A 24,275-nucleotide genomic window follows, 5' to 3' on the forward strand; every position below is an offset into this window, starting at 1 on the left:
AGAGCGCTGTACTAAGCGCTTGGGAAGTACAAGTTGGCAACATATAGAGACGGTCCCTACCCAACAGTGGGCTCACAGTCTCGAAGACTGAGTCTAGTCTAGACTAGTTTTCTGAGTCCAGAGTTGAACTGGGGAAGGCCTCTTTGGAGGAGATGTGATTTTATTAAGGCTTTTAAGGTGAGGAGAGTGGTGGTCGGGCATTTATGGAGGAAGAGGGAATTCCAGGCCATCATCAATTGTATTTATCAATCGCAGTTATTGAGCGCTTACTGTGTGCTTAGTACTGTGTACTAAGCGCTAAGGCCAGAGGGAGAGAACACGGGCAAGGTGTTGGAGGGTGAAATAGATGCGCAGGGAGCAAGCTGGTCCTAGAGGAGTGATGAGTATGGTCGTAGTGGGAGATCAGCGAGGCGAGATCGGAGGGAGCGAGCCGACGGTAAGGACAGCAGCTCCGGGCCAAACGAAGTCTCTATTCCCGTGAGAACAGGAAAAAAAGATTCAACTCCTTGAGCCGTTCCATTGACACCATTGCCAGGCTACACTCAACATGAAATGGCAAGATAGGATCCCAGACCGAGGTGTCCTTGATCTACCAGTTTTGAAGCGTTGATCATCTCCACGCAGTCGGACCCGGAGATTTGAGGAAAACTGGACGACAGTAGGATTATCCCAGCAGCTGCCCTGCGGTGAGCTGAAATTGGAAAACATAAAGCTGGGAGAATATAGAGAAGCGCTAAGGTCGTGGCCTAGTGGAAAGAGTGTAGGCCGGGGGTCAGAAGGACCTGGGTTCTAATCCTGGCTCTGTCACTTGTCTGCTATGTGACCTGGGCAAGCACTTCACTTCTCTGGGCCTCATTTACCTCACTGAGAGAGAGTGGGTGTGTGTGAGTTATTAATGTCATCCAGATTATTCCCTGTATTCATTGGCAATCCCTCAGGTAAAATATTGAACGAAAATCTGGAACCAGTTGTTCCTTCTTCCAAATGTGCCGCTCTTTGTGCCATTAGACTTCTAAATGGGCTTGGAAATTCCATTTGACACTATGGGAAGCTTAATCCGTGCATCGTTAAGCCAAAGCAGTTTTTCTGATACTATTATTTCTGAAATGTGTGCTAATTTTCAGATCTATCTTTTAGTTTGGAAGGAAATTTCTCTAGCTTGTCCAGCGATACAACGGATCTAATGGTTTATGGACTTTGGAATGAGACAAAACCGAGTCGGCGGGGAGTGTTTAGTGGAATCGATTTCCACCGATTAACATTGGAAGGAGCGTGGCCTAAAGGATAGATCACGGGCCTGCGTGTCAAAAGGTCATGGGTTCTAATCCCGGCTCCACCACTTGTCTGCCGTGTGACCTTGTGCAAGTCACTTCACTTCTGTGCCTCAGTTACCTCATCTGTAAAGTGGGGACTAAGAGTGTGAGCCCCATGTGGGACAGGGACTGTGTGCAACCCCATTAACTTGCATCTGGAGAAGCAGGGTGGCTCAGTGGAAAGAGCGTGGGCTTTGGAGTCAGAGGTTATGGGTTCAAATCGCGACCCCGCCAACTGTCAGCTGTGTGACTTCAGGCAAGTCATTTCTCTGTGCCTCAGTTACCTAATCTGTAAAATGGGGAGTAAAACTGTGAGCTCCCCGTGGGGCAACCTGATCACCTTGTAACCTCCCCAGCGCTTAGAACAGTGCTTTGTGCATAGTAATCGCTTAACAGATACCATTATTATTATTATCTACCCCAGCGCTTAGAGCAGTTCTTGACACAACCTGATTAGCTTGTATCTTACCCCAGCTCTTAGAACTGTTCTAGACGCATAATAAGCGCTTAACAAATATCATTATTAAATCATTATCAATTGTGTGCTTGATAAAGGCGCAGCTTTAGCCGTCAGCTCTCGTTTTCATCATGCTTGATGCTTGTCTTATCCATCTTATCTACTGTGATGGATTTGCGTAGGAGAGTTGTGAGTAGGGTTTGAGTTGTGCCATTAGAGTCGCTTCACCCCCGAGAAGTAACGGAGTACCGGAGTTCTGCCTTGTCCTCTCAATCAATCAATCAATCAATCAATCAATCGTATTTATTGAGCGCTTACTGTGTGCAGAGCACTGTACTAAGCGCTGGGAAGTACAAGTTGGCAACATATAGAGACAGTCCCTACCCAACAGTGGGCTCACAGTCTAATCCAACTCCGCCACTTGCCTGCTGTCCTTCCTTTTGTCCTCCATGAAGTGAGGATAAAATCCCCACTCTCCCTACGCCCCTGGTGAGAGTCAGTCAGTTGCTTTTATTGAGCGCTTACTGTGTGCAGAGCACTGTTCTAAGCACTCGGGAAAGTACAGTACAGCAGTGAACAGACACATTCCCTGCCCACAACGAGCTTACAGTCTAGAGGGGGAGACCGACATGAATATAAACAATGAAATTATAGATATATACATAAGTGCTGCGGAGCTGGGAGGGGGAATGAATAAAGGGAGCAAGTCAGAGCGATGCAGAAGGGAGTGGGAAAAGGGGAAATGAGGGCTTAAGTAGGGAAGGCCTCCAGGAGGAGATGTGCCTTCAATAAGGCTTTGAAGGGGGGAGAGTTAATTGTCTAATTAATAACAATAATAATAGTGATGGTGGTATTTGTTAAGTGCTTACCATGTGCCAAGCTCTCCCTCTCCATTCACCATTGAGTCACAGCTGGGTGACAGGTCCTTGTCTGAAGACTAGCATTGTCTCCCTCAGATGATTTTAGCCTGACTAAGGAGAGATTGCCCCTGCCTTGACTCATTTTACCCTCGGTGACTGCAGCTGGCTTCCTCGTTGACCCGTTCGCCTTCCCCTTGTTGTGGGTGTTTGTTCTCATTCAGATTGTGAGCCCTCCAAGACCAGGGAACTGTGTCTTAAATTGATCTCTTGTAATCACTCCAGCACTTCTGTGTTTTGCAAAGAACATGCCTAGGGCTCAACAAATGTTAGCAGTCAGACGTTTCCAAAGTGGTCTTTGGGACTGGAGTGGAAAGGATTTGGCCTAAAGAGCTGGAGGCCTCGAGAGAAAATGCCCCCCAATCCCCTAGGGAGCCCTTTAGCTCAGTTTTTGGAGTATGAGGTTCTTCCAACATGGAAAAAAACGTGCTTTGGGGTGCCGGATTAGTGCAGTCCCCACTGAGGGAAGCCAGTTTAAAGTGACTCAGTGGGAGCAGATGGACTCTAGCTCTGATCTGGAATAGGGCGATGGATCAGTCCATCAGTGGTATTTATTGAGCTCTTACTGTGCGCATAGCATTGCGTGTTTGGGAGAGTACATCACACCAGAGTCGGTAGCCCCGATACCCGCCCACAGGGAGCTTCTAGTCTACAGGGGGGAGACAGGCATTAAAATAGATTACAGACAGACTCTCCCCAAGATAATAAGTGGTAACTTTCCCACTCAAACAGCATGCTGTCAGGGCTGTAAAGACTTGCCTGTATCAGTAAGGTGGTACCCATGATGAATGAAATTAAGGGGTGGATCGCTGTGGGAGAATGCAACAAACCAGAAGACTCACTTTTTCATGTAGATTGTAAACTCCTCCTCCAGTTCTCTACCAGCTCTGTGGCATTGTACTCGCCCAAGTGCTTAGCCCCGTGCTCCGCACACTGTAAGCACTCAGTAAATGCCATCGACGGGTGGATAGTAACTAGTGCACTTTCTACCTTTAGGACATTTAAGCAGCAAAACTATGAGAAAATAGCACTACTCGGGGCGACTCCCCCCGAGAACAAAAAAGTGAAAATGAATAATAATAATGATGATAATGATGGCATTTGTTAAGCGCTTACTATGTGCAAAGCACTGTTCTAAGCGCTGGGGAAGATACAAGGTGATCAGGTTGTCCCGAGCTCACAGTCTTAATCCCCATTTTACAGATGAGGTAACTGAGGCCCAGAGAAGTGAAGTGACTTGCCCAAAGTCACACAGCTGACAATTGGAGGAGCCGGGATTTGAACCCACTCCCAAGCCCGTGCTCTTTCCATTGAGCCACGCTGCTTCCCCGATTGATATTTATTCATCCCCAGGTTCTGTGGCCCAAAACCTTTTTCTTTCAAGGTTTTGGAGGTAAGCCCCCCGCCATCTCGTCCTGTCTCTTCAGAATTGAAGTGAAAGTGTCTATGGCCGGCGATATTTTTCCTGCTTGGAATTTGCAGCCGATCCTTCGTCAGAATTCATTAATGCCCTTTCCGAAGGTACAGCCCGAAACATCTTGAAAAGCCATAAGCTTACCACTGTCGAAAGTGTTGTTCTGATGTCATTAACAGCACCAGACAAGGCAATGTTCAGGATTCTTTTTGAGCAAACTACTTAATTGTCTAGGTGCAAGAGAAGTGCTGGCTAAATTTCTGGGAGAAGCAATAAATTCACAGAAATTCGTAGGAAAATCACAGCGATGGCCCGAGAAGCCGACGCACTGGGGAAGCAAGTGAATATCGGAGGAAGCCAGAGAGACTAGATGGCAGAAGTTTCAAGTAATCTCTGGCCTTCAGAACCCTCTGCACCCAGTTAAAAGCGAGGAATCCCCCACTTAATTCTTTTTCGCATTCATGTGCCGCCTGCTGCGACCTGCGTCGGCTACGTTCTCCAAGGCCCAAACGTTGTCCGGGCCGTATGTGTGGTTTGGCAAAAGTCCTATTTGAAGGGGGAAGGGACAGAGAAAGTTTTGTGCTGCTAAATGACGAGGCAGAGCCTTCGCAGCCCATAGCATTCGTGTAGCACATTCACGATCACGTGTCCCCGCCAAAGAGGGCCGGAGAGCTCACCTCCTCCAGGAGGCCTTCCCAGACTGAGCCCCTTCCTTCCTCTCCCCCTCGTCCCCCTCTCCATCCCCCCCATCTTACCTCCTTCCCTTCCCCACAGCCCCTGTATATATGTATATATGTTTGTACATATTTATTACTCTATTTATTTATTTATTTATTTTACTTGTACATATCTATTCTATTTATTTTATTTTGTTAGTATGTTTGGTTTTGTTCTCTGTCTCCCCCTTTTAGACTGTGAGCCCACTGTTGGGTGGGGACCGTCTCTATATGTTGCCAATTTGTACTTCCCAAGCGCTTAGTACAGTGCTCTGCACATAGTAAGCGCTCAGTAAATACGATTGATGATTATTGTCGAACGCCCCAGTCGCGTGAGTTTGGCCGTCTGTGTCCCCAAACCAACTTATCGATCGTTTTGTATCTTTCTTGAATAGAATTCTTTGGCCAGTATCCGTTACTGTGATTTCTGCTGTAGACCATAAGCTCATTGTGGGCAGGGGATATGTGTGATGCGGCTGTCAGAGAAGAATGCCGTTGTTTCCCGCCCCCACCTCCCAGTAGCTTCCCCGGGATGGAGAGAGTTCGGTTTATTCAGGCCCTGACACAATTTGATGAAACGAGGGGTTATATTTTGGATGGGGGACGGAAGGGTTCAAATCCTAGCTCCGCCGATTGTCAGCTGTGTGGCTTTGGGCAAGTCACTTAACTTCTCTGGGCCTCAGTTACCTCATCTGTAAAATGGGGATTAAGACTGTGAGCCCCACCCCCCCACCCCCGTGGGACAACCTGATCACCTTGTAACCTCTTCAGCGCTTAGAACAGTGCTTTGCACATATTAAGCGCTTAATAAATGCCATCAGTATGGGGAGTTTGGCCGCCTGTATCCCCAAACCAACTTATTGATCATTTTGTATCTTTCTTGAATATAATTCTTTGGCCAGTATCCGTTAATGTGATTTCTGCCGTAGACTGTAAGCTCATTGTGGGCAGGGGATGTGTCTGTTTATGGTTATATTGTACTCTCCTAAGCGCTTAGTACGGAGCCCTGCACACTAAGCACTTTTTAAATGCGATTGACTGCTCACCTCCCCAGTGTCTTTTCATAGTCTTAATGTCGCGAGATCCCAGTTACAAAGTGGTACTGGCACAGATGTCCAAATAGCAGAATAATAATAATAACTACTATCACATTATTCAATAATAATAATAATTTTTATTATTCTGGTGTTTGTTAAGCACTTACTATGTGCCAGGCACTGCACTAAGTGCCGGGATAGGGACAAGATAATCGGGTTGGACCTTTCCCCTGTCCCACGTGGGGCTCTCCGTCTTAATCCCCATTTTACAGTTGAGAAGACGGAGGCATGGAGAGGGGAAGTGACTTGCCCAAGGTCACATGGCAGATAAGTGGCGGAGCTGGGATTTGAACCCAAATCCTCTGACTCCCAAAATTGTGCTCTTTCCACTCTTTCCATCTCCATGGCAGGGAACATGGCTACAACTCTGCTACCTTGTCCTCTCCCAAACGCTCAGTACAGTGTTAAGCGTAAAGTGAGCACACAGTAAAAATGAGTGATCGATTGATGAATGTATCTGTGTGTTAGGATTTTGGCCATCATCCTACCCCCAGGTCCATTATCCGAGACGGTCAGGTTTGATTTTGTTGGGGCAGGAACGGGAACAAACTTAATATTGTTAAATGACTTTTCTGGTGAGTGTCTTTTGTGAAAAACAAATTGAGCTCAAACTGAAAAGCCTTGCACCATCTGTATTTTTGCTGCAGCACCTACACACCTGGTTTCAGAAACAGTTTGCATCCTGCTGCTTTTCAAACAGCGTTGCGGGGTTTTGTTCGCATTTCACCCGGTCATGTGTTTACCCTGGCAGGATTCCGCGCGAGGCGGGCCGCGTCCGTGTCTATTAACAGTTCCAGGCGACGTGTCGGCCCACTCCGAAAAATAAAATAAACGTCCAGTCCAGTGGCAACCGGCCTGCAACTTAACGTGTCGAGCTCCCCGAGAAGAATCGAAGATCGGACCCGATTCTTTTGAATCGCCGGTCCAGGAGCGAGAAATCTAGGAACCGTAAAAAAGTGGAGGTTTTCGGCGTTTGATTCACCTTAAACCGCACATCTCCGTAGTTCTCTGGTTTCAGCAGTCCCAGTTTTGGGATTGTCTTATGTCACAGGGAAGAGGGAATCTTCAGGCAGGTTTGCCCGCAGCTCTCGCAGGTGTTGGCCATTGTCCACTCTTTTTGGGAGCCAGGTGTGCGAGGCGTGGCGCTTGCTTAAAAAGCTTTTCGCGAACAGTTCTTCAAACACACGAGGGACGGGGCGAGGTAAATTCTCTTTTCAGAAAACAAGCGGTCGGGTGGCAAAGCGAAGAGAGTGGGCGAGGGACAGGTGGCTCGGAAAATAGACCTTAAAATTCCTCCGAATTGAAGGCTGGCTTTTAATTTAGTTTTTTCACTCGTTCTCCCTCCTTGTGTGGCGCATCTTTTTTTTTTGTCACATTCTGAGAGAGCGCTCTGAGTCCTATAACAGTTTCCAGTAATTTGAAAAATGCCAATATCCTAATTTTGTTTCATTTTTCAGTACAGTCCTTGATGGGGAAAAAAACCCAGCAAACGCGGGGCCTCCTGGGGAAGAACGGTTGTGCGGCAAGCTTCCGACCAGTCCTTTCTCAATTAAGTCGGGGTTGACTTAGCTGTAGGCGCTTTCAGAACCGACTGTTTTGCAAAGGGTGTATATGCGGTCATTGTTTGGAAAAACTGAACACGGTCGTGCCGGTGCCAAACTCTGCACACTGTTATTCCGTGTTGTAAACCAGGCTCTCCTTAGCTTGGAAGAGGCTGAGCCAATTAAGAAGAGGGTTAGAGGTTAAAAAGGGACGATTCCCAGGTGTAACTCGAGTATGTTGCCCACTTGTACTTCCCAAGCGCCTAGTACAGTGCTCTGCACACAGTAGGCGCTCAATAAATACGATTGATTGATCGATTGATACCAAACTGCCGTTGGTTTTTAGAATACTCCCAACTTTCCACAGCCCCAGCTCAGGTGTTCGGATACTTGGTGGTGTAATTGTAATTCAGGTTGACTCCCACGCTAACTCCCAAGCAACCTGTGTGCTTAGGAATTATCGCAGAAATTACCGAAGCAGCGTGGCTCAGTGGAAAGAGCCCGGGCTTTGGAGTCAGAGGTCGTGGGTTTGAATCGGGACTCTGCTGGGTGACCTTGGGCAAGTCACTTAACTTCTCTGAGCCTCAGTTCCCTCATCTGTAAAATGGGGATTAAGACTGTGAGCCCCACGTGGGACAACCTGATCACCTTGTAACCTCCCCAGCGCTTAGAACAGCGCTTTGCACTTAGTAAGCACTTAATAAATGCCATCATTATTATTATTAGTAGTATTACAGAAGCAGCATGGCTCAGTGGAAAGAGCCCGGGCTTTGGAGTCAGAGATCATGGGCTCGAATTGGGATTCTGCTGGGTGACCTTGGGCAAGTCACTTAACTTCTCTGAGCCTCAGTTACCTCATCTGTAAAATGGGGATTAAGAGTGTGAGCCCCATGTGGGACAAGCTAATCACCTTGTAACCTCCCCAGCGCTTAGAACAGTGCTTTGCACCTAGTAAGCGCCTCATAAATGCTATCATTATTATTATTATTATTATTATTATTACTACAGAAGCAGCGTGGCTCAGTGGAAAGAGCCCGGGCTTTGGAGTCAGAGGTCATGGGTTCGATTCGGGATTCTGCTGGGTGACCTTGGGCAAGTCACTTAACTGCTCTGACCCTCAGTTACCTCATCTGTAAAATGGGGATGATGACTGTGAGCCCCACGTGGGACAACCCGATCACCTTGTATCCCCCCAGCACTTAGAACAGTGCTTTGCACATAGTAAGCACTTAACAAATGCCATCATTATTATTATTATTATCACATTCCCTGTGCGCTCTCTCCCCCCTACTGTAGACCGTAAGCTGCTTTGGGGCAAGGGAGGGTTTCAGTCAACTCTGTATTGTTCTTCTCCAAGTGCTTAGCACAGTGCACTGCACTCAACAAGTGCTCAGTAGTCGATCATTTTTATTCATTCATTCATTCAATCGTATTTATTGAGCGCTTACGGTGTGCAGAGCAGTGTACTAAGCGCTTGGGAAGTACAAATTGGCAACATATAGAGACGGTCCCTACCCAGCAGCGGGCTCACAATCTAGAAGGGGGAGACAGACAGCAAAACAAAACATATTAACAAAATAAAATCAATAGAATAAACATGTACAAATAAATAAATAAATAAATAAATAGGATAAATAAATAAAATAAATAAATAAATAGAGTAATGAGTACGTACAGACATATATACATATATATATACATATATATATATATATATAAAGGTGCTGTGGGGAGGCGAAGGTGGGGGCTCAGTCTGTCAGTTTTATTGAGTGCATACTGGGTGCCGAGCACTGCGCTAAGCACTTGGGAGAGTACAGTAGAGCTGAGTTGGTAGACACGTTTTCTGCCCACAACAAGTATACGGTCTAGGAGGAGGAGACAGACATATAAATAAATTACAGGTATTTATAAAAGCGCTTTGGGGTTGAGGAACGAAGAAAGGGTGCGAATCCAAGTGTGAGGGTGGCGCAGTAGTGGGTGGGAGAAGAGGAAACGAGGGCTTAGTAGAAATAATAAATACCACTGATGGAGAAGAGAGGCAAAATAGCCTTCAGAGCCAAGGGCGCTTTCGGAACAGTGCTTGGCACATAGTAAGCGCTTTAGAAATACTATCATTACGGCAGAGAAAGCCGTTTTGCGGGCAGCCTTTATCAGCCGTCTAAAAAGTTGGACACTGTCAAGTTTGGATGTAAAATTAGTTTGATCCAAGCGCGCTCGCACACACCCACTCCCCCACCCGCCGTGGTTTTGTTTCTTTCACCTAATCCGTCTCCCAAGAGCTAGCACAGCTCCTCCGAGATTTCTAGGTATGTAGGTTGTTGCAAGGCAGCAGTGAAATTTCCCATCAATCAGTCAATCAATCAATCATTTGTGTTTTGCGCTTCCCGTGTGTAGCGAAGCAGCATGGTTTAGCGGTAAGAGCAGGAGCTTGGGAGTCAGAGGTCACGGGTTCTGATCCCACCTCCGCCACTTGTCAGCGGTGTGACTTTGGGCAAGTCACTTCACTTCTCTGGGCCTCAGTTCCCTCTTCTGGAAAATGGGTTTAAGACTGGGAGCCCAGTCTTGTCCCAGGCGGGGCTCAACCTTAGAACAGTGCTTGGCACATAGTAAGTGCTTAACAAATACTATTATTATTATTATTATTATTATTATTATTATTAGAGCACTGAATGAAGCACTTGGGACTATTATACAACAGACTCTTGGTATTCCTTATTAGGTAGTTGGTAATATTTGTGCCCACCCCTTTGTTCCACTGTTGGGTAGGGACTGTCTCTATATGTTGCCAATTTGTACTTCCCAAGCGCTTAGTACAGTGCTCTGCACATAGTAAGCGCTCAATAAATACGATTGATGATGATGATGATAATATGGCATGTAATAATAATAATGGCATTTGTTAAGCGCTTACTATGCGCAAAGCACTGTTTTAAGCGCTGTGGAGGTTACAAGGTGATCAGGTTGTCCCAAGGGAGGGCTCACAGTCTTCACCCCCATTTTACAGATGAGGTAACTGAGGCTTAGAGAATAATAATAATAGTGATGATGGCATTTGTTAAGCGCTTACTATGTGCAAAGCACCGTTCTAAGCGCTGGGGAGGTTACAAGGTGATCAGGTTGTCCCAAGGGGGGCTCACAGTCTTCACCCCCATTTTACAGATGAGGGAACTGAGGCCCAGAGAAGTTAAGTGACTTTCCCAAGGTCACCCAGCAGACATAATAATAATAATAATGGCCTTTATTAAGCACTTACTATGTGCAAAGCACTGTTCTAAGCACTGGGGAGGTTACAGGGTGATCAGGTTGTCCCACGTGGGGCTCACAGTCTTAATCCCCATTTTCCAGATGAGGGAACTGAGGCCCAGAGAAGCTAAGTGACTCGCCCAAAGTCACACAGCTGGCAATTGGTGGAGCGGAATTTGAACCCGTGACCTCTGACTCCAAAGCCCGGGCTCTTTCCACTGAGCCAGGCTGCTTCTCTATTCGGAGTGTGGCTAGAGCTGACCCATCCCCCTAAATCAGTACTATCATGCTGGAGGACATCACTCCTGTAAACCTCCTCGATATTCAGGTGAAGGGTTAGACTACCTTGCTTGCTCTGGAAATATCAGGAGCTGTTATCTACAGTATTGGAAAAAGATGTTGTAGACAGTGTGGGGTCTCTTTTAGATTGAAGTGGTGGGAAGTGGTGGGAAAGGGCCCCAAGTGTAAAGATGGTGTGGAAGAGAGGGTGGATTTAAGCGTAGGAAAGATCAGATGCCAAGCGGAGTCAGGGGTTCATACAACGTTTGCGTGACGGATGGAGGAATAGGGCAGTGTAGCAAGAAATAGGAGTTGGAAATATAGACGTGCATGCTTGTTGCTATTCTTTGAGCAAGTGTAATTGCTTATATAATCCCTTTTACCAGATCCGGGAAATTTTGGTCTGTTCCAAATGAAATCTCTTTTTTCCTGGCATCTGTCTTCCCCTTCTAGATTGTAAATTCCTCAGGGGCTCAGATTGTGTCTCCTAATTGCACTGTCCTAAGCACTCGGTATAGTGCCGTGCACAAAGGAAATGACAGTAATAGCTACAGTACTTGTTAATCGCTTCCAGTGTGCCAAGCACTGTTCTAAGCACTGGGGCAGATCCAAGTTAATCACGTTGGACACAGTCCCTGTCCCACATGGGGCTCACACTCTTAAGCCCCAGTTTACAGATGAGGTAACTGAGGCCCAGTAAAGTGACTTGCTCAAGGTCACACGGCAGACGTGCGGCCGAGCTGGGATTAGAACCCAGGTCCTTCTGCCTCTCAGGCCCGGGCTCTATCCTCTTTTCCATTTGGGATCTTGGAAGCATTTTGGAAAGCCTCCCAGATGATTGTACATCAATCCATATCCAAATCCGTTGGCCAGGAGCTCCCAATCCCAGTTGGGTTTTTGATACCAATCTCCCCTAAGAGGGTATGTATGTGAGGAAGGCCTAACTAGGCTTTATAGTTACGGTCTTTTCCCTCCTCTGTCTCTCCCTCTCGCAATTCCTTCCCCTTTCCCAATTCCCCCACCTCTCCCCCATCACTCCACTAACCTGTATTTATACCTAATTCTTCCCCCCTCTGCCTTTCTTAAGCTCTGAACAAGCAAATGTCCATACTCACCAGAGTTTTCTTCCCCAAGATCTCTTCCTGCTAAATTTGCAAAGTTGGCCACCGTTTATTGTTTTTGAGAAGGGTCGCCTTTTATGGCATTTAGTTACTAAAGCGTAACCTTGAAATGAGCCAGTTTCAAATGTTGGGAAGCCCTCTGGAGGAGTCTTGCACCTATTCCGGGAAGAAACGTGCTGCTAACCCCTTATTTATTGATTCAAAGATTGTTATTTAGAAGTAGGACACCAGGCCTTTTTCATATCTTTCAGTTCAAAGGCATCCTGGAAGAGTGGGTGGTCGTGTGTATGCATCTCCAATAGATGGATATCATTTTTCATTTCCAGCCTGAAGCAAGCGGAAAATTGACTGAAACTCCCTTTCTTTGAGACACCTCTCGAGGCAATGTAGGCATTGGATCCGGGGAATTGTACAAGCAGCTCCACTTCCCACCGGAAATAAGAAGATTGATTTCAAATCGATCGCCTGCCTCTCCCTAAGCAAGCGACCGTCGTGTGGAACGAGCAAAGCTACACATGGGCCTGTCAGTCTCTCTCGGCGGGTTCTGATGTTATACCCCGTGTCTCTGAGAAATCAATCAATCAATCGTATTCATTCATTCATTCAATTGTATTTATTGAGCGCTTACTGTGTGCAAAGCCCTGTACTAAGCGCTTGGGAAGTCCAAATTGGCAACATATAGAGACGGTCCCTACCCAGCAGTGGGCTCACAGTCTCGAAAGGGGAAAGTAAATTGGAAAGTGGCAATTTCCTACCCAACTACAGCAGCTCGGTATACCGACCCTCTTCACTGTGTGAAATGTCATGTCAGAATACTCCAGAGTGGAGTTTCCGCTGGCCTTATTTCAGGCGGATGAAAAGACTAGGCCTTGTCCACTGTGGGAGAGTGGTTCCTTTCATCTCCTTTGTGACACCACTTGTGATCCCAGCCCACCCTGCAAAACCAGAGTAGCAAGTCCACAGGTTCCAAGGGTACGTGACTTTCATTTACACATCAATGGGTGCGATGTAGTCTCAGTTCTGAGCAACACTTTAAACTGAAATGATCAAAATCCTCTATTGAAAAGGCACCGGTCGTATTTGGGAACCAGAGTCGGACTAGGCGTGGCATCCTTTAAAATGAACTGAACGAGAGTGCAATTTATGAATGTCATTTCGCTGAACGAAACTCCTGTCTAAGAGAGTACCCGATGAGCGACTGGTAATTAGCAGGGCGACTCGATCCGGCGTTTGAGTTCCGAACCTGGTGCTTAGATTTTCCCAACTGGGGCGACCCCGTTACCGCTTTAGTGCTTTAAAGGCGGCAGTTTACTTAGCGCTTCAGGTGGGCCTGGGAATCTGTTGAATACCGCGAGTGTGGTTTAACAGAGGCCCTGCGAAAATCTAGATATTAAAATGTGCCGATGCTACTCTGAAGATTTGCCGTCCGTTGCCCAGCGCAAAAAGGAATATAAATGTATTTTTTAACAGTAGGGGGCACCAAATGAAGACAAAAACGAATTAAGACAAAAATGAATTCTTATCGGCAACAATCTGACTATCCTGAATGTGTTTAAATCATATCGTGGCTTGTTATTTTCCCATTAAGCTCTTATTACGCTTCTATCTTCTCTGTCCAGAGATCTCTAGTAGAACTGGAAGAGAGTGATCAGTTATTAATCCAGATGCACTGCATCTGTCTTCAGCTGAACAGCACGGTGTCGGAGTACTTTAGCACGAGTGTCGTCCACTTTGTAAGCTGCACCGTGACCAGAAATCCAGTTGCTGTGAAGTTGAACAGTTCATTACCACTACATTTAACGTCCAGCGCTTAGAACAGTGCTTTGCACGTAGTAAGCGCTTAATAAATGCCATTATTATTAGCAGAGAAGCAGCGTGGCTCAGTGGAAAGAGCCCGGGCTTTGGAGGCAGAGGTCACGGGTTCGAATCCCGGCTCCGCCACATGTCTGCTGTGTGGCCTTGGGCAAGCACTTCTCAGAGCCTCAGTTCCTTCATCTGTAAAATGGTAATGATCAATCAATCAGTTGTATTTATTGAGCGCTTACTGTGTGCAGAGCACTGTACTAAGTGCTTGGGAAGTCCAAGTTGGCAACATGTAGAGACGGTCCCTACCCACCAGTGGGCTCACAGTCTAGAAGGGGGAGACAGAGAACAAAACAAAGCATATTAACAAAATAAAATGAATAGAATAGATATGTATTTATTGATGATGACTGTGAGCCCCACGTGGGACAACCTGATCACCTTGTATCCCCCCCAGCACTTAAAAGAGTGCTTTGCACATAGTAAGCACCTAACAGATGCCATCGTCATTGTTATTATTATTAGCCATATTTGCTATCCACTCTACACACTGAACAACATTTCAATCACGTTCGTTTTAGAGAAAAGAGGAAGAACCTTTTAAGGGTGGCAGCGTGTGAATTTGGCCAGATCCGTTTAATTCAGCCAGAGCTATAAAAACTCGTATCGGGTGGAATACTCAGGTCCTAACTATGCCTTGTAACCGATGGGATGTATTGATTTTCATTTCATTTGGAAACCTCTCTCGTTGTAGTCCAGTACCAGATGGAAATGATGAGAAGCCTTCGCCACGTGAATATCGATCACCTTCACGTCGGTTGGTATCAGTCCACGTACTACGGCTCGTTTGTCACCCGCGCTCTCCTGGATTCCCAATTCAGCTACCAGCACGCCATCGAAGAGTCTGTAGTTCTCATTTATGGTCAGTATGAGGTTTCCTTTATTACTCTCCTCCCCCCGCCCGACTATTATTACTACTATTTTTGCGTTGGGTCTCTCTGCCCGTGAGAGTAGCCTGGCAGGCTTTCTCGAGTAAATACCATCCCCGTGTCTGCAGCAGCCTCAGCAGCAGCTAAGTCTAGACAGGGTTTCCTTCTTTCTGTTTATTTTTCTTGCTATCAGAGGCCTGATGTGTACGTTCTGGAATGCTAGAGTAGCTGCTTCATTTTTATTCCCTTCATCTCCCCCCCCCGCCTCCTCATCGAAGGGACCGGTGAAACTAGACCAGATGTGTAACAAACCCAGAGTGCTAGTGTGTCTGGCTCTGTACGTGACTGACCAATCGTAACACAACTTGCCAAGGTTTTTTTTTTTTTAATTTATTATTTATTTTATTTTTTTTACCTCTGACAGGAGCACACAAAACCTGGACTGTTTCTTAGCACAAAGATTTTTTTCTTCTCTGCCTGTTTAATGGTGTTTCCTCAAACTCTCCAGACCAGATGTTCTGTGCTGTATCAGAACTGTGGGCAATTTAACAGCTTTATAGCCTCCCCCTCCCCAAACACTCACAGTTTGCCATATCTGGCAGACTCGCATATAGTTTCCAGCTGAGAAGTAAATGTAACGTCCTGAGTATCTGTCAGAAAAAATACTAATGAATACGATCAATCTTACGAGCTGCCCCAAAATTGTTTCAGTATGTTAACAATTGGATTACAGTAAAGAACAAGTTGTTAAAGTGTACTTATATTGGCTGGAAACATTGCATCATCAGACCTTGATGAATTTTCCACTTGCTTCAGTCTGTTTGGGTTTTCATTTTATCACCTATTGCTTTACGTTTCTCTGGGTTAACTTTCAGGCAACGTGAATGTTAACACAGGTTTAAGCCTAATAGTGGCGTGTCCTAACCGTTATCATGCTGTAAGTGTTAAGCTTTCTTGTTCTGAGAGTTTCTAAACAGTTACTTTTAACAAAACTGTTTTTTTCTGAAGTTTTTTTTTTTTTTTAAGGATCATTTATCATGAAGGGAGTCTTAGGCTTTTCGTGCTGTGCGTGGTAAAAAAATGATGTGGCCTGTCCTCAGTACCCGGACTATATTTTTTTAAAAATTGAAAAGGAAAAATTCAGATATGCCCATTGATGTTTTAAACCGTGTTGTTTGGTCTGAATTATTTTACTATGGATTGCTTCACGTGTATTTCCTAGAGATGAATAAAGGGCAAAGTCCTTGAGTGTGTGATATATAAATCTCGAAAAGAAGATCAGCGCTTAGAACAGTGCTTGGCACATAGTAAGCGCTTAATAAATGCTGTCATTATTATTATTATTATCATTCTGATAAGCACATTTTGTATTTCACCGTTTTCTATTGTTATTTGCTAGTTTGGGCATTGAAGATATCTATTGGGTTTGCTTGGTTTGCATAAATAAGTAGAGCCCACCCGTTTTACTTAGTAATCACGTTAGGGTCATTTGGAAATTTGATTAAGAATATTTCTCTGGATTTCCATCGTGCAAAAAATGAATGGGACTTTTAAGAACGGCTTAGGCTATAGTCTATCCAAGACGTAGGGCTGTATCAGAATATAAAGTAATTCTCCTGTAATTTCATTCTTTTTTTTTTTCGATTAAAGATCCCATAAAAACTGCTCAAGGATCCCTCTCCCTCAAGGCTTACAGACTGACTCCTAAACTGATGGAAGTTTGCAAGGAAAAAGATTTCTCTCCTGAAGCGTAAGTGCCCTTGAGGTCGCGGGGGAGATACATGTAAAATATTTTGAGTTTCGTTAGCGACATTCATTGAATCCCAGATGCCAGTAGTGACATTTAAGCCCCAGACGTGGCGAGGGGGCTGACGGCATCGCTCAGGGTACACCTCCTACCCTCCCCAGACAAAAGCAGCTCTATCATCTCCTTCACAGAATGTGTCTCCTGTTGTTCCGGCCGGGGTAGAGTGCAGCTAGGGTGGCTATTTCGGTAGGTATTGCAGTCGCAGAAATAAATCATGGCATGAAAGGAGATGGAAAGAGTGATCAGAGGCTGTCAGAAAGACTGCGAGCTTTGTGTCTTCTCTGATGTGTTGACTTCTCCTGCCCAAAGGCGGGGGTTCGGGGGGCGGGGGGGTGGACCGCCACATAAACAGTCCTTTAATGATCGAATGAAGGATTTTGACTATAAAAGGGCTCTATGGATGAAGAATACACCGAATGGAAAGGCTCTTTTAAAATGGTATTTAGTGACAGAATAATTTGATAAAGGTGCCTTGCGGTCCCATTTAACTGGAGCCAGCGTTTTGTCTCTTCCTCTCCCATGCAAACCCTCCTGTTCTCCCTTCTGTAAATTTTCAATATACTCCCTTGTGTGGATTTCCAGTCGACATGTTCGGAAACACGACTCCATCGATGCTCGGGGGTGGCTCGAAGTCTTGGCTCGTTTTATAGTCTCCATTTCTTAGTGAGTTCAGATTTTACCTTAGGGGGATCCCTTTAGGGGATGTTTTCTCCCTCTCCCTCCTCCCCCTGCCCAGTAGCTTATCAGTTGTCTCCAAGGACGGTACCGCTGCATTTTCAGTTAGCTGTCCTTTGGAAAATTTAACCTCCAATGATTTTGAAAGGAAAGCACATGAAGGCACAGGCCCACTTGTTGAAAGCCATTGTGCTTTGAATATTGTCGGGAAGTGGGTCCTTTCTGTGCTCAGCCATGCTATACCGTCAACTAGTGAGAGAGAGAGGCACCTCTACTGCTGCATCATAATCTCTCAGGTGAGGTAGTTTTGTGACAGAGTCTTTTCAGCTAGACGCAGCCGTCTCCCTAGAAGTTTGTGGATGAACTTTTGGGATGATCGGTCATCATCCCGAGTGCCCGGCTGGATATAAATGACTAATAAACCTAGGCTTTAGTAATTCTGAAATAGTGTCACATGTAATAGTGAAGAAAGGGACAAAATTAAAAGGTTAAACGCGTCTAGGTTTTTTTTTTCCTTGCTAGAGGATTGTTTCACAGTAGTGAATATGATTAATCCTTTAGGCCTTCGATCCTTAAATCATTAAACTTTTCCCTGACGGCACAATTCTGGGACCGTAGGTTGGGGCTCTAACAAATCCCTCTGCAGTGGGCCACAGCGACTGTGCGTAAATTTGATACGACTCCAGCGGAATAAAAATGTATGAAATTCAGCCTCAAATATTTTTAACTTGCTTCACAGATTGAAAAAGGCGAACATTGCCTTTGAGCACATGTTTGAAGAAGTGCCGATTATAATTAAAAATTCACATCTGATCAATGTCTTAATGTGGGAGCTGGAGAAGAAGTCAGCTGTAGCCGATAAGCACGAACTGCTCAGCCTGGCCAGCAGGTAAGTGGACCGCCCTGATGGAAGCCCCATTTTCTGACCTTTCACCGACCGGTTTTGCCTGTCCTCATTTTTACCGCTTCAAGTGATGAGTCTCTTTGAACCGTCCCCGATGACCGGGGTAATTGCGGTAAACAGCACCGAGACCTCGAAGAGACGGTAATTCCTGGCGAGACCCCCGAAGGAAAGCTTCAAATTGGCAGTGCAGCGCAATCCCTTCTGTTCTTATGACCGTCGACAGGCCCGGTTTAGTGCATCATTTTTGCTGTGGCACTGAAAATCTCCCAGGGGATAGGTTGGGTTTTTGGTTTTTTTTTTGGTGTGAGAGAGAGATTTACGTATAGCACAGTGACCACATTGGCTTAGATATTAGTTGAACTGCTAGTAGATATTTAATAATAGCTGGAAGGCACACCCAGATGCTTCTTTTACGAAGGAAACCTTTCATTATTTTCTATCATCTCAGAAATATGAAAGTTCAGAACGCAGCAGCAATAAACCCCTAGTTATTTGCCCGTAAAGTTTTCATCTAAACTTGGAATCTCTGAGACTGCTGTTGGCTTTGGCCACCTTAGGCACCGGTGACCTCATTTTCCAAACAGTAACCGTTTAAGATCCCAATGGCAAAGGCTCCCTCATAGTTATTTTCTACGCTAGTCAAATCCTTGAGATGTTGAGAAACAATGGTTTTTCAAAGACTCCACTTGGGCTCTTCGGTTTGCCAATCAAGTCAGTGAGAAAATGGCTTCTCTGCTCCCCCTTGGAGCAGGGGATCCGTGGCCAGTGTTTAACAGGCTAAGTGAAATGAGTGTTTTTAGGCATCGTTCAGAGGATTATTTGTGTTTGTTTGCTTTTCCACTTGTGAGGGCCACATGCTTTCGCGCCTCTGACCCAGCTTCCAAAATGAGGCCCCTTGTCTCCTGTGGTGAGGGAAGTTAGGACCCCGTGTCTTCAAAGCACAGCTGGTTGGGTGCCCGCTCCCCAAGGAACCAACCCGGCGCCCTGTCCCTAAAGGAATCCAGTTCTGTTCTGTAAACCCACTGTGTAAACTCACCGATTTGGGAAGAAAAAGTGAAATGATGGTAGGGAAGAGGTGTGGTGATGGGCTGACTCGTATGCGGATGAGAAGGAAGGCGGAGCACAAGAAGGAAGCCAGATGCGGGATTTTTAGCTAAGTCATTTCCTTTCAAGGTTAAGACGTACTAGCACCTTACGAAGGCAGAGTGAATTGATTTGCTCTTACTGAAAAATTTTTTGGGGCCAGGTTTTCCTTCCTCAGATCCCATCTCTTTCCTAACAGAGGCCCCGTTCATTCATTCATTCAGTCATATTTATTACACATTTACTGTGTGCGAAGCCCCATACTAAGCGCTTGGGAGAGAACAATACAGCACGAGACAGTCCTTCACGGTCCCCTTGGATCAGTCTTCAGTACCATTTGAAAAGATAATCTCCCCCTTCTAGACTGTGAGCCCGTTGTTGGGTAGGGACCGTCTCTATATATTGCCAACTTGTACTTCCTAAGCGCTTAGTACAGTGTCCTGCACACAGTAAACGCTCAGTAAATATGATGGAACGAATTTGCCCAGACCAGCCCCAGTGCTCTGTGCTTGGAAGATGTAACAGATTCCCTTTTGTAGAAACAATCTTTTTCAACTCCTCTATTTAACATTATGGGAAAGAAGGAAAGAACCCTTTGTTTCCAGACGGAGCTATATAAAGTCTGTTAGGGTTTCTGTTTTGGCAATCACAGAAAAAGGACAAGTTGAAGGGATAGAAAAGACCAGTGAGAGGGGGAATAGATTATCTTTATTTAAAAAAGAAATCTATTCGTAGTGTGCGGCAGCTTCCAAGACGGAAACATCACTTGGGCATACAGGTAACAATCTTGAGAAAACTAGAAGCCATTGCCGAGCGGCTTCCTCAAGCTTTTATTTTTGTTCTTGTTTTGGCTGACTTTTGGCGCTGAATAATTCTTCATAAAACTTGAAAATACCCCTGTATGGATTCCCAGCAATTTGACTTGCATGGAAACTTGTTCTGAACTGAATAACGGTCACCGACTTCATTCCTTAAAAACAAAGCGGAAAAAACCTGTCTACCTTTAAAAAAAAAAAATCCTTGCCATTGAAGAGGCTTTTCTTGAAATTCACCGTTTTTCTGGTCTGTGCAGATCTGCCACATTTCATTAAGAAAGCGAGGAGGGAGTTGGGTTTGCATCCATCACTACAGATAACTATGGAAAAATTGGTACTGGAGCTAGAAGCATACTTATCACTTCATGTCTCAGGGCACATCTGTTTCAGTTATCTGTTTTCAGTTCTTTGTTTCCAGGCAATGAAAGCAAACAGTATATTACTGCAACTTCTAACAATAACTCCCTGCTTTTTTAGTTTGGGTTTTTTTTTTTCTCTCTTTTTTGCAGTCTGGTGGCCTGAAATGGTTGCGCAGAGATCCACATAAAACCATTCTGATCTCCCGTGAACACTATCTGTAAAATAATTGTGTTTTTGCGAGACAAGACGTCTTTGAAGGTCCGCGGTGACCATTTTTCCGAACGTTTCTGATAACACGCAGTCCTAATGGACTTCAGTGGAATCCAAACTCTATAAAAAGCGGGAAAATACACAAACCCGTGCTGGTGGCAGCATTCCATCTTAATAAATATCATGCAGCTCCAGCATAGGAAAATCAGGAAGTTTCACAAGGTTTACCATTGTGTGGCGCCTCACTAACCGCTGTAATTGATGTGGTCAACGTACGGCCTTTGTTTTTCAAGGATTTAAAGTCTGGGTGAAGGAACGGCCGTGGGTGAAAACTGGTCTCACGGGTTCCCCGCGAGTTAAGTGGGGAAACGTAAGATGGGTCGGATGAAATTTTGTCCTTTTCTGCCCGGGGGCACATCTAGGATGCCTTATTAAAGGCCGCCCTGCTGTGCCGTGGCATGGAAAGGCACCTCCTCGCCCGTGCCAGGAAATTCAGAGGTCGGGTCGGAATTTGTGGTGGAAGGCCGGGTGTTTAAATTGACATCGCCTCATGTATGTTAGTTCTCAATTCAATTCAATTCAGTCGTATTTATTGAGCGCTTCTCGATTGACTTAGGACGGGCAGAGTTTGGTTGAGAATTGGAATTCAGTTTCGGTAAATGGGTTGAACAGAGAGCCGTTTAAGATAAAAAGGGGGTGAGAGAATTATGGCAAAGGAATTAATTAGAAATGAGTCATCTTAAGCTCGCACAATGTCAGTTGGCTTTAACTGAACAGTTTGGAGAAAGTCATTGTATTGGATTTATACTGGGGTTTTTTAAATTTACCCCCTCCCCAAAATCATGAAAGTGTAGGGAAACGTTGTAATTGGGCCAAACTGTCGGGAGATCTACGTGGATTAAAATAGGAAGTTCAGTTGGTCCGAAGTGTTCCTACTTTAAATCTTACAGCAGGCGACTTACTGGTCAACCTTCAGTGTTGCTTGTAAACGGTGTCTTTTCTGTTGCATCACGCCACATTAACAAGACGGAAAAAGCGGGCGACTTTGTAGCCCGACGAGCCTTTCGAACGTCTTGAAGCAGACGCTGAAGTCTGTGGCCGAGCTCTGTCTGTAGGGGAGAGACGAGAACCCCCGGTCCAAACAACTCAGTTCCAGTTTGGGAGCCAGCGCACTTCATGATGGCCCCAGAAGTTAAGTGACCCGTTGACTGTTCGCTCACTCTTCGGCCCCACCTACGCTGCTTGATTCTTTCCCCGTCCTCGGCCCACGGCCCCTTTGAGTGCTCTGATGATACTCCTTCATTCATTCATTCATTCATTCATTCATTCAATCAATCGTATTTATTGAGAGCTTACTGTGTGCAGAGCGCTGTACTAAGCACTTGGGAAGTACGTCGGCAACATATAGAGACGGTCCCTACCCAACAGTGGGCTCACAGTTTAGAAAGGGGGAGACAGGGAACAAAACCAAACATATTAACCAAATAAAATAAATAGAATAAGTATGTACAAATAAAATAAATAAATAAATAGAGTAATAAATGCGTACAAGCTTATATACATATATACAGGTGCTTTGGGGAGGGGAAGAAGGTAAGGAGGGGGAGAGGAAGGAGGGGGCGCAGTCTGGGAAGGCCTCCTGGAGGAGGTGAGCCCTCAGTAGGACTTTGAAGCGCTGTCGGCTCCAAAGCACAGCTTAGACAAGTGTCAACCCATCTCAGCCCCATACCACTTAGGCTAAGGTCCTTGTATCCCTAGCTCAAATTTATTTTAATGTCTACATTGTAGGTCAGCAGTGGAGAATCTGTCACTGCTGCTTTTTAGCCCTCCCCACACTCACATTGATTCATTCAGTCGTATTTATTGAGCGCTTACTGTGTGCAGAGCACTATACTAAGCGCTTGACTTCCCGCCACCTTGGCTTGTCTCTTCTCAGCCTCTTCTTCCCCCTCGCTTTACTGGTAGCTCCACAGAGGCCTTGAGGCTGAGCTTGTGGAGCTCTCTAAGAAGGCACCGGCAGAGCGAAACCAAACCAGTAACTCCATTCATTCAGCGTGGCTCAGTGGAAAGAGCCCGGGCTTTGGAGTCAGAGGTCATGGGTTCGAATCCCGGCTCCACCACAAGTCTGCTGTGTGACCGTGGGCAAGTCACTTCACTTCTCTGAGCCTCAGTTCCCTCATCTGTAAAAATGGGGATTAGGACTGTGAGCCCCACGTGGGACCACTTGATCACACTGTATCCCCCCCCCCCCAGCGCTTAGAACAGTGCTTTGCACATAGTAAGCGCTTAACAAATGCCATCATTATTATTATTATTATTATTATTATTCATTCATTGTCGTATTTATTGAGCGCTTACTGTGTGCAGAGCACTGGACTAAGCGCTTGGGAAGTCCAAGTTGGATATTGTCTGTGGCTACAAAATTCCAGATCTCTGGGTGCTGAGAAACAGTATGATAATAACGATGACCATCATCATAATAAAAATAGCAACAACTATGGTACTTGTTAAACACCATATATTAAGGACTATTTTAAGTGATGCGGCAAATATAAGCTTATCAGGTTCATTCATTCAGTTGTATTTATTGAGCGCTTACTGTGTACAGAGCACTGCACTAAGTGCTTAGCACTGTATTGTTCAGTCGACTGTCATATTTATTGAGCACTCACTGTGTGCAGAGCACTGTACCAAGTCCCTGTCCCATATGGAGGTCACAGTCTTAATCCCCCCAACTCTGGGCCGCAGCACTCTGACCACCGGAATCCGGGCAGATGGGGGGCAAGGGGAAGGGGCGCCAGGGCAAACAGGCGGCATCTCTAAGCAGCAAGCGCCTAGCACAGTGTTCTGCACCCAGTAAGCGCTCAGTAAATACGATTGAATGAATGAGCCGCTGTAGCATGTAGACCAGACTTGGAGTGGTGGGGCAGGGTGGGGCTGTGGACCCCACAAGTCATACTGCGGGTCAGCAGGAGATAAAGCAGCCACCCAGCTGTCCCTCCGTCATCTCTTCAACAGTGCTTTGCACATAGTAAGCGCTTAACAAATGCCATCATTATTATTATTATTATCTCTGCCCCGGGGGGGAGGAGGAAATGAAGGCCATCGGGATGGGAGCGGCTTTGATGGGCCACGGCGGCGACAACTGCTCTTTCACTGATTCCAAGTAGTTGACTTTCCCCTCTCCCTCCTCCTGACACCAGCAGCCCAACCCAACCCTCGGTTCTGCTCCACATGTCAGGCTGGGAAAAGTGCAGTTAATGATGATGATGATAATAATAATAGTGATAATGGCCTATGTTCATTCATTCAATCGTTTTTATTGAGCGCTTACTGTGTGCAGAGCGCTGTACTCAGCACTTGGGAAGTACAAGTCGGCAACATATAGACGGTCCCCACCCAACAACGGGCTTACAATCGAGAAGGGGGAGACAGACAACAAAACAAAACAAGTAGACAGGTGTCAATACCATCAGAATAAATAGAATTACAGCTATATACACATCATGAATGAAATAGAGTAATACGTGTGTACACATAAAATAGAATAATATGTAATATGTGCTGTGGGGAGGCGAAGGGGATAGGGCA

The 24,275-nt window shown here is 45.7% G+C and overlaps 1 protein-coding gene across 1 annotated transcript in view; it reads left to right on the forward strand.

The window, feature by feature from the left end:
* EIF3H (eukaryotic translation initiation factor 3 subunit H) overlaps positions 1-24,275 on the forward strand; it is a 139,205-nt gene that overhangs the window by 104,241 nt on the left and 10,689 nt on the right. The window contains exons 4-6 of the mRNA XM_038745629.1: positions 14,656-14,823; positions 16,481-16,580; positions 18,052-18,201. Of these exons, the coding sequence (XP_038601557.1) occupies positions 14,656-14,823; positions 16,481-16,580; positions 18,052-18,201 (418 nt within the window). The remainder of the gene's footprint in view (positions 1-14,655; positions 14,824-16,480; positions 16,581-18,051; positions 18,202-24,275) is intronic.

The sequence above is a fragment of the Tachyglossus aculeatus genome, chromosome 4 (assembly GCF_015852505.1).
Source record: "Tachyglossus aculeatus isolate mTacAcu1 chromosome 4, mTacAcu1.pri, whole genome shotgun sequence".
NCBI lineage: Eukaryota > Metazoa > Chordata > Mammalia > Monotremata > Tachyglossidae > Tachyglossus > Tachyglossus aculeatus.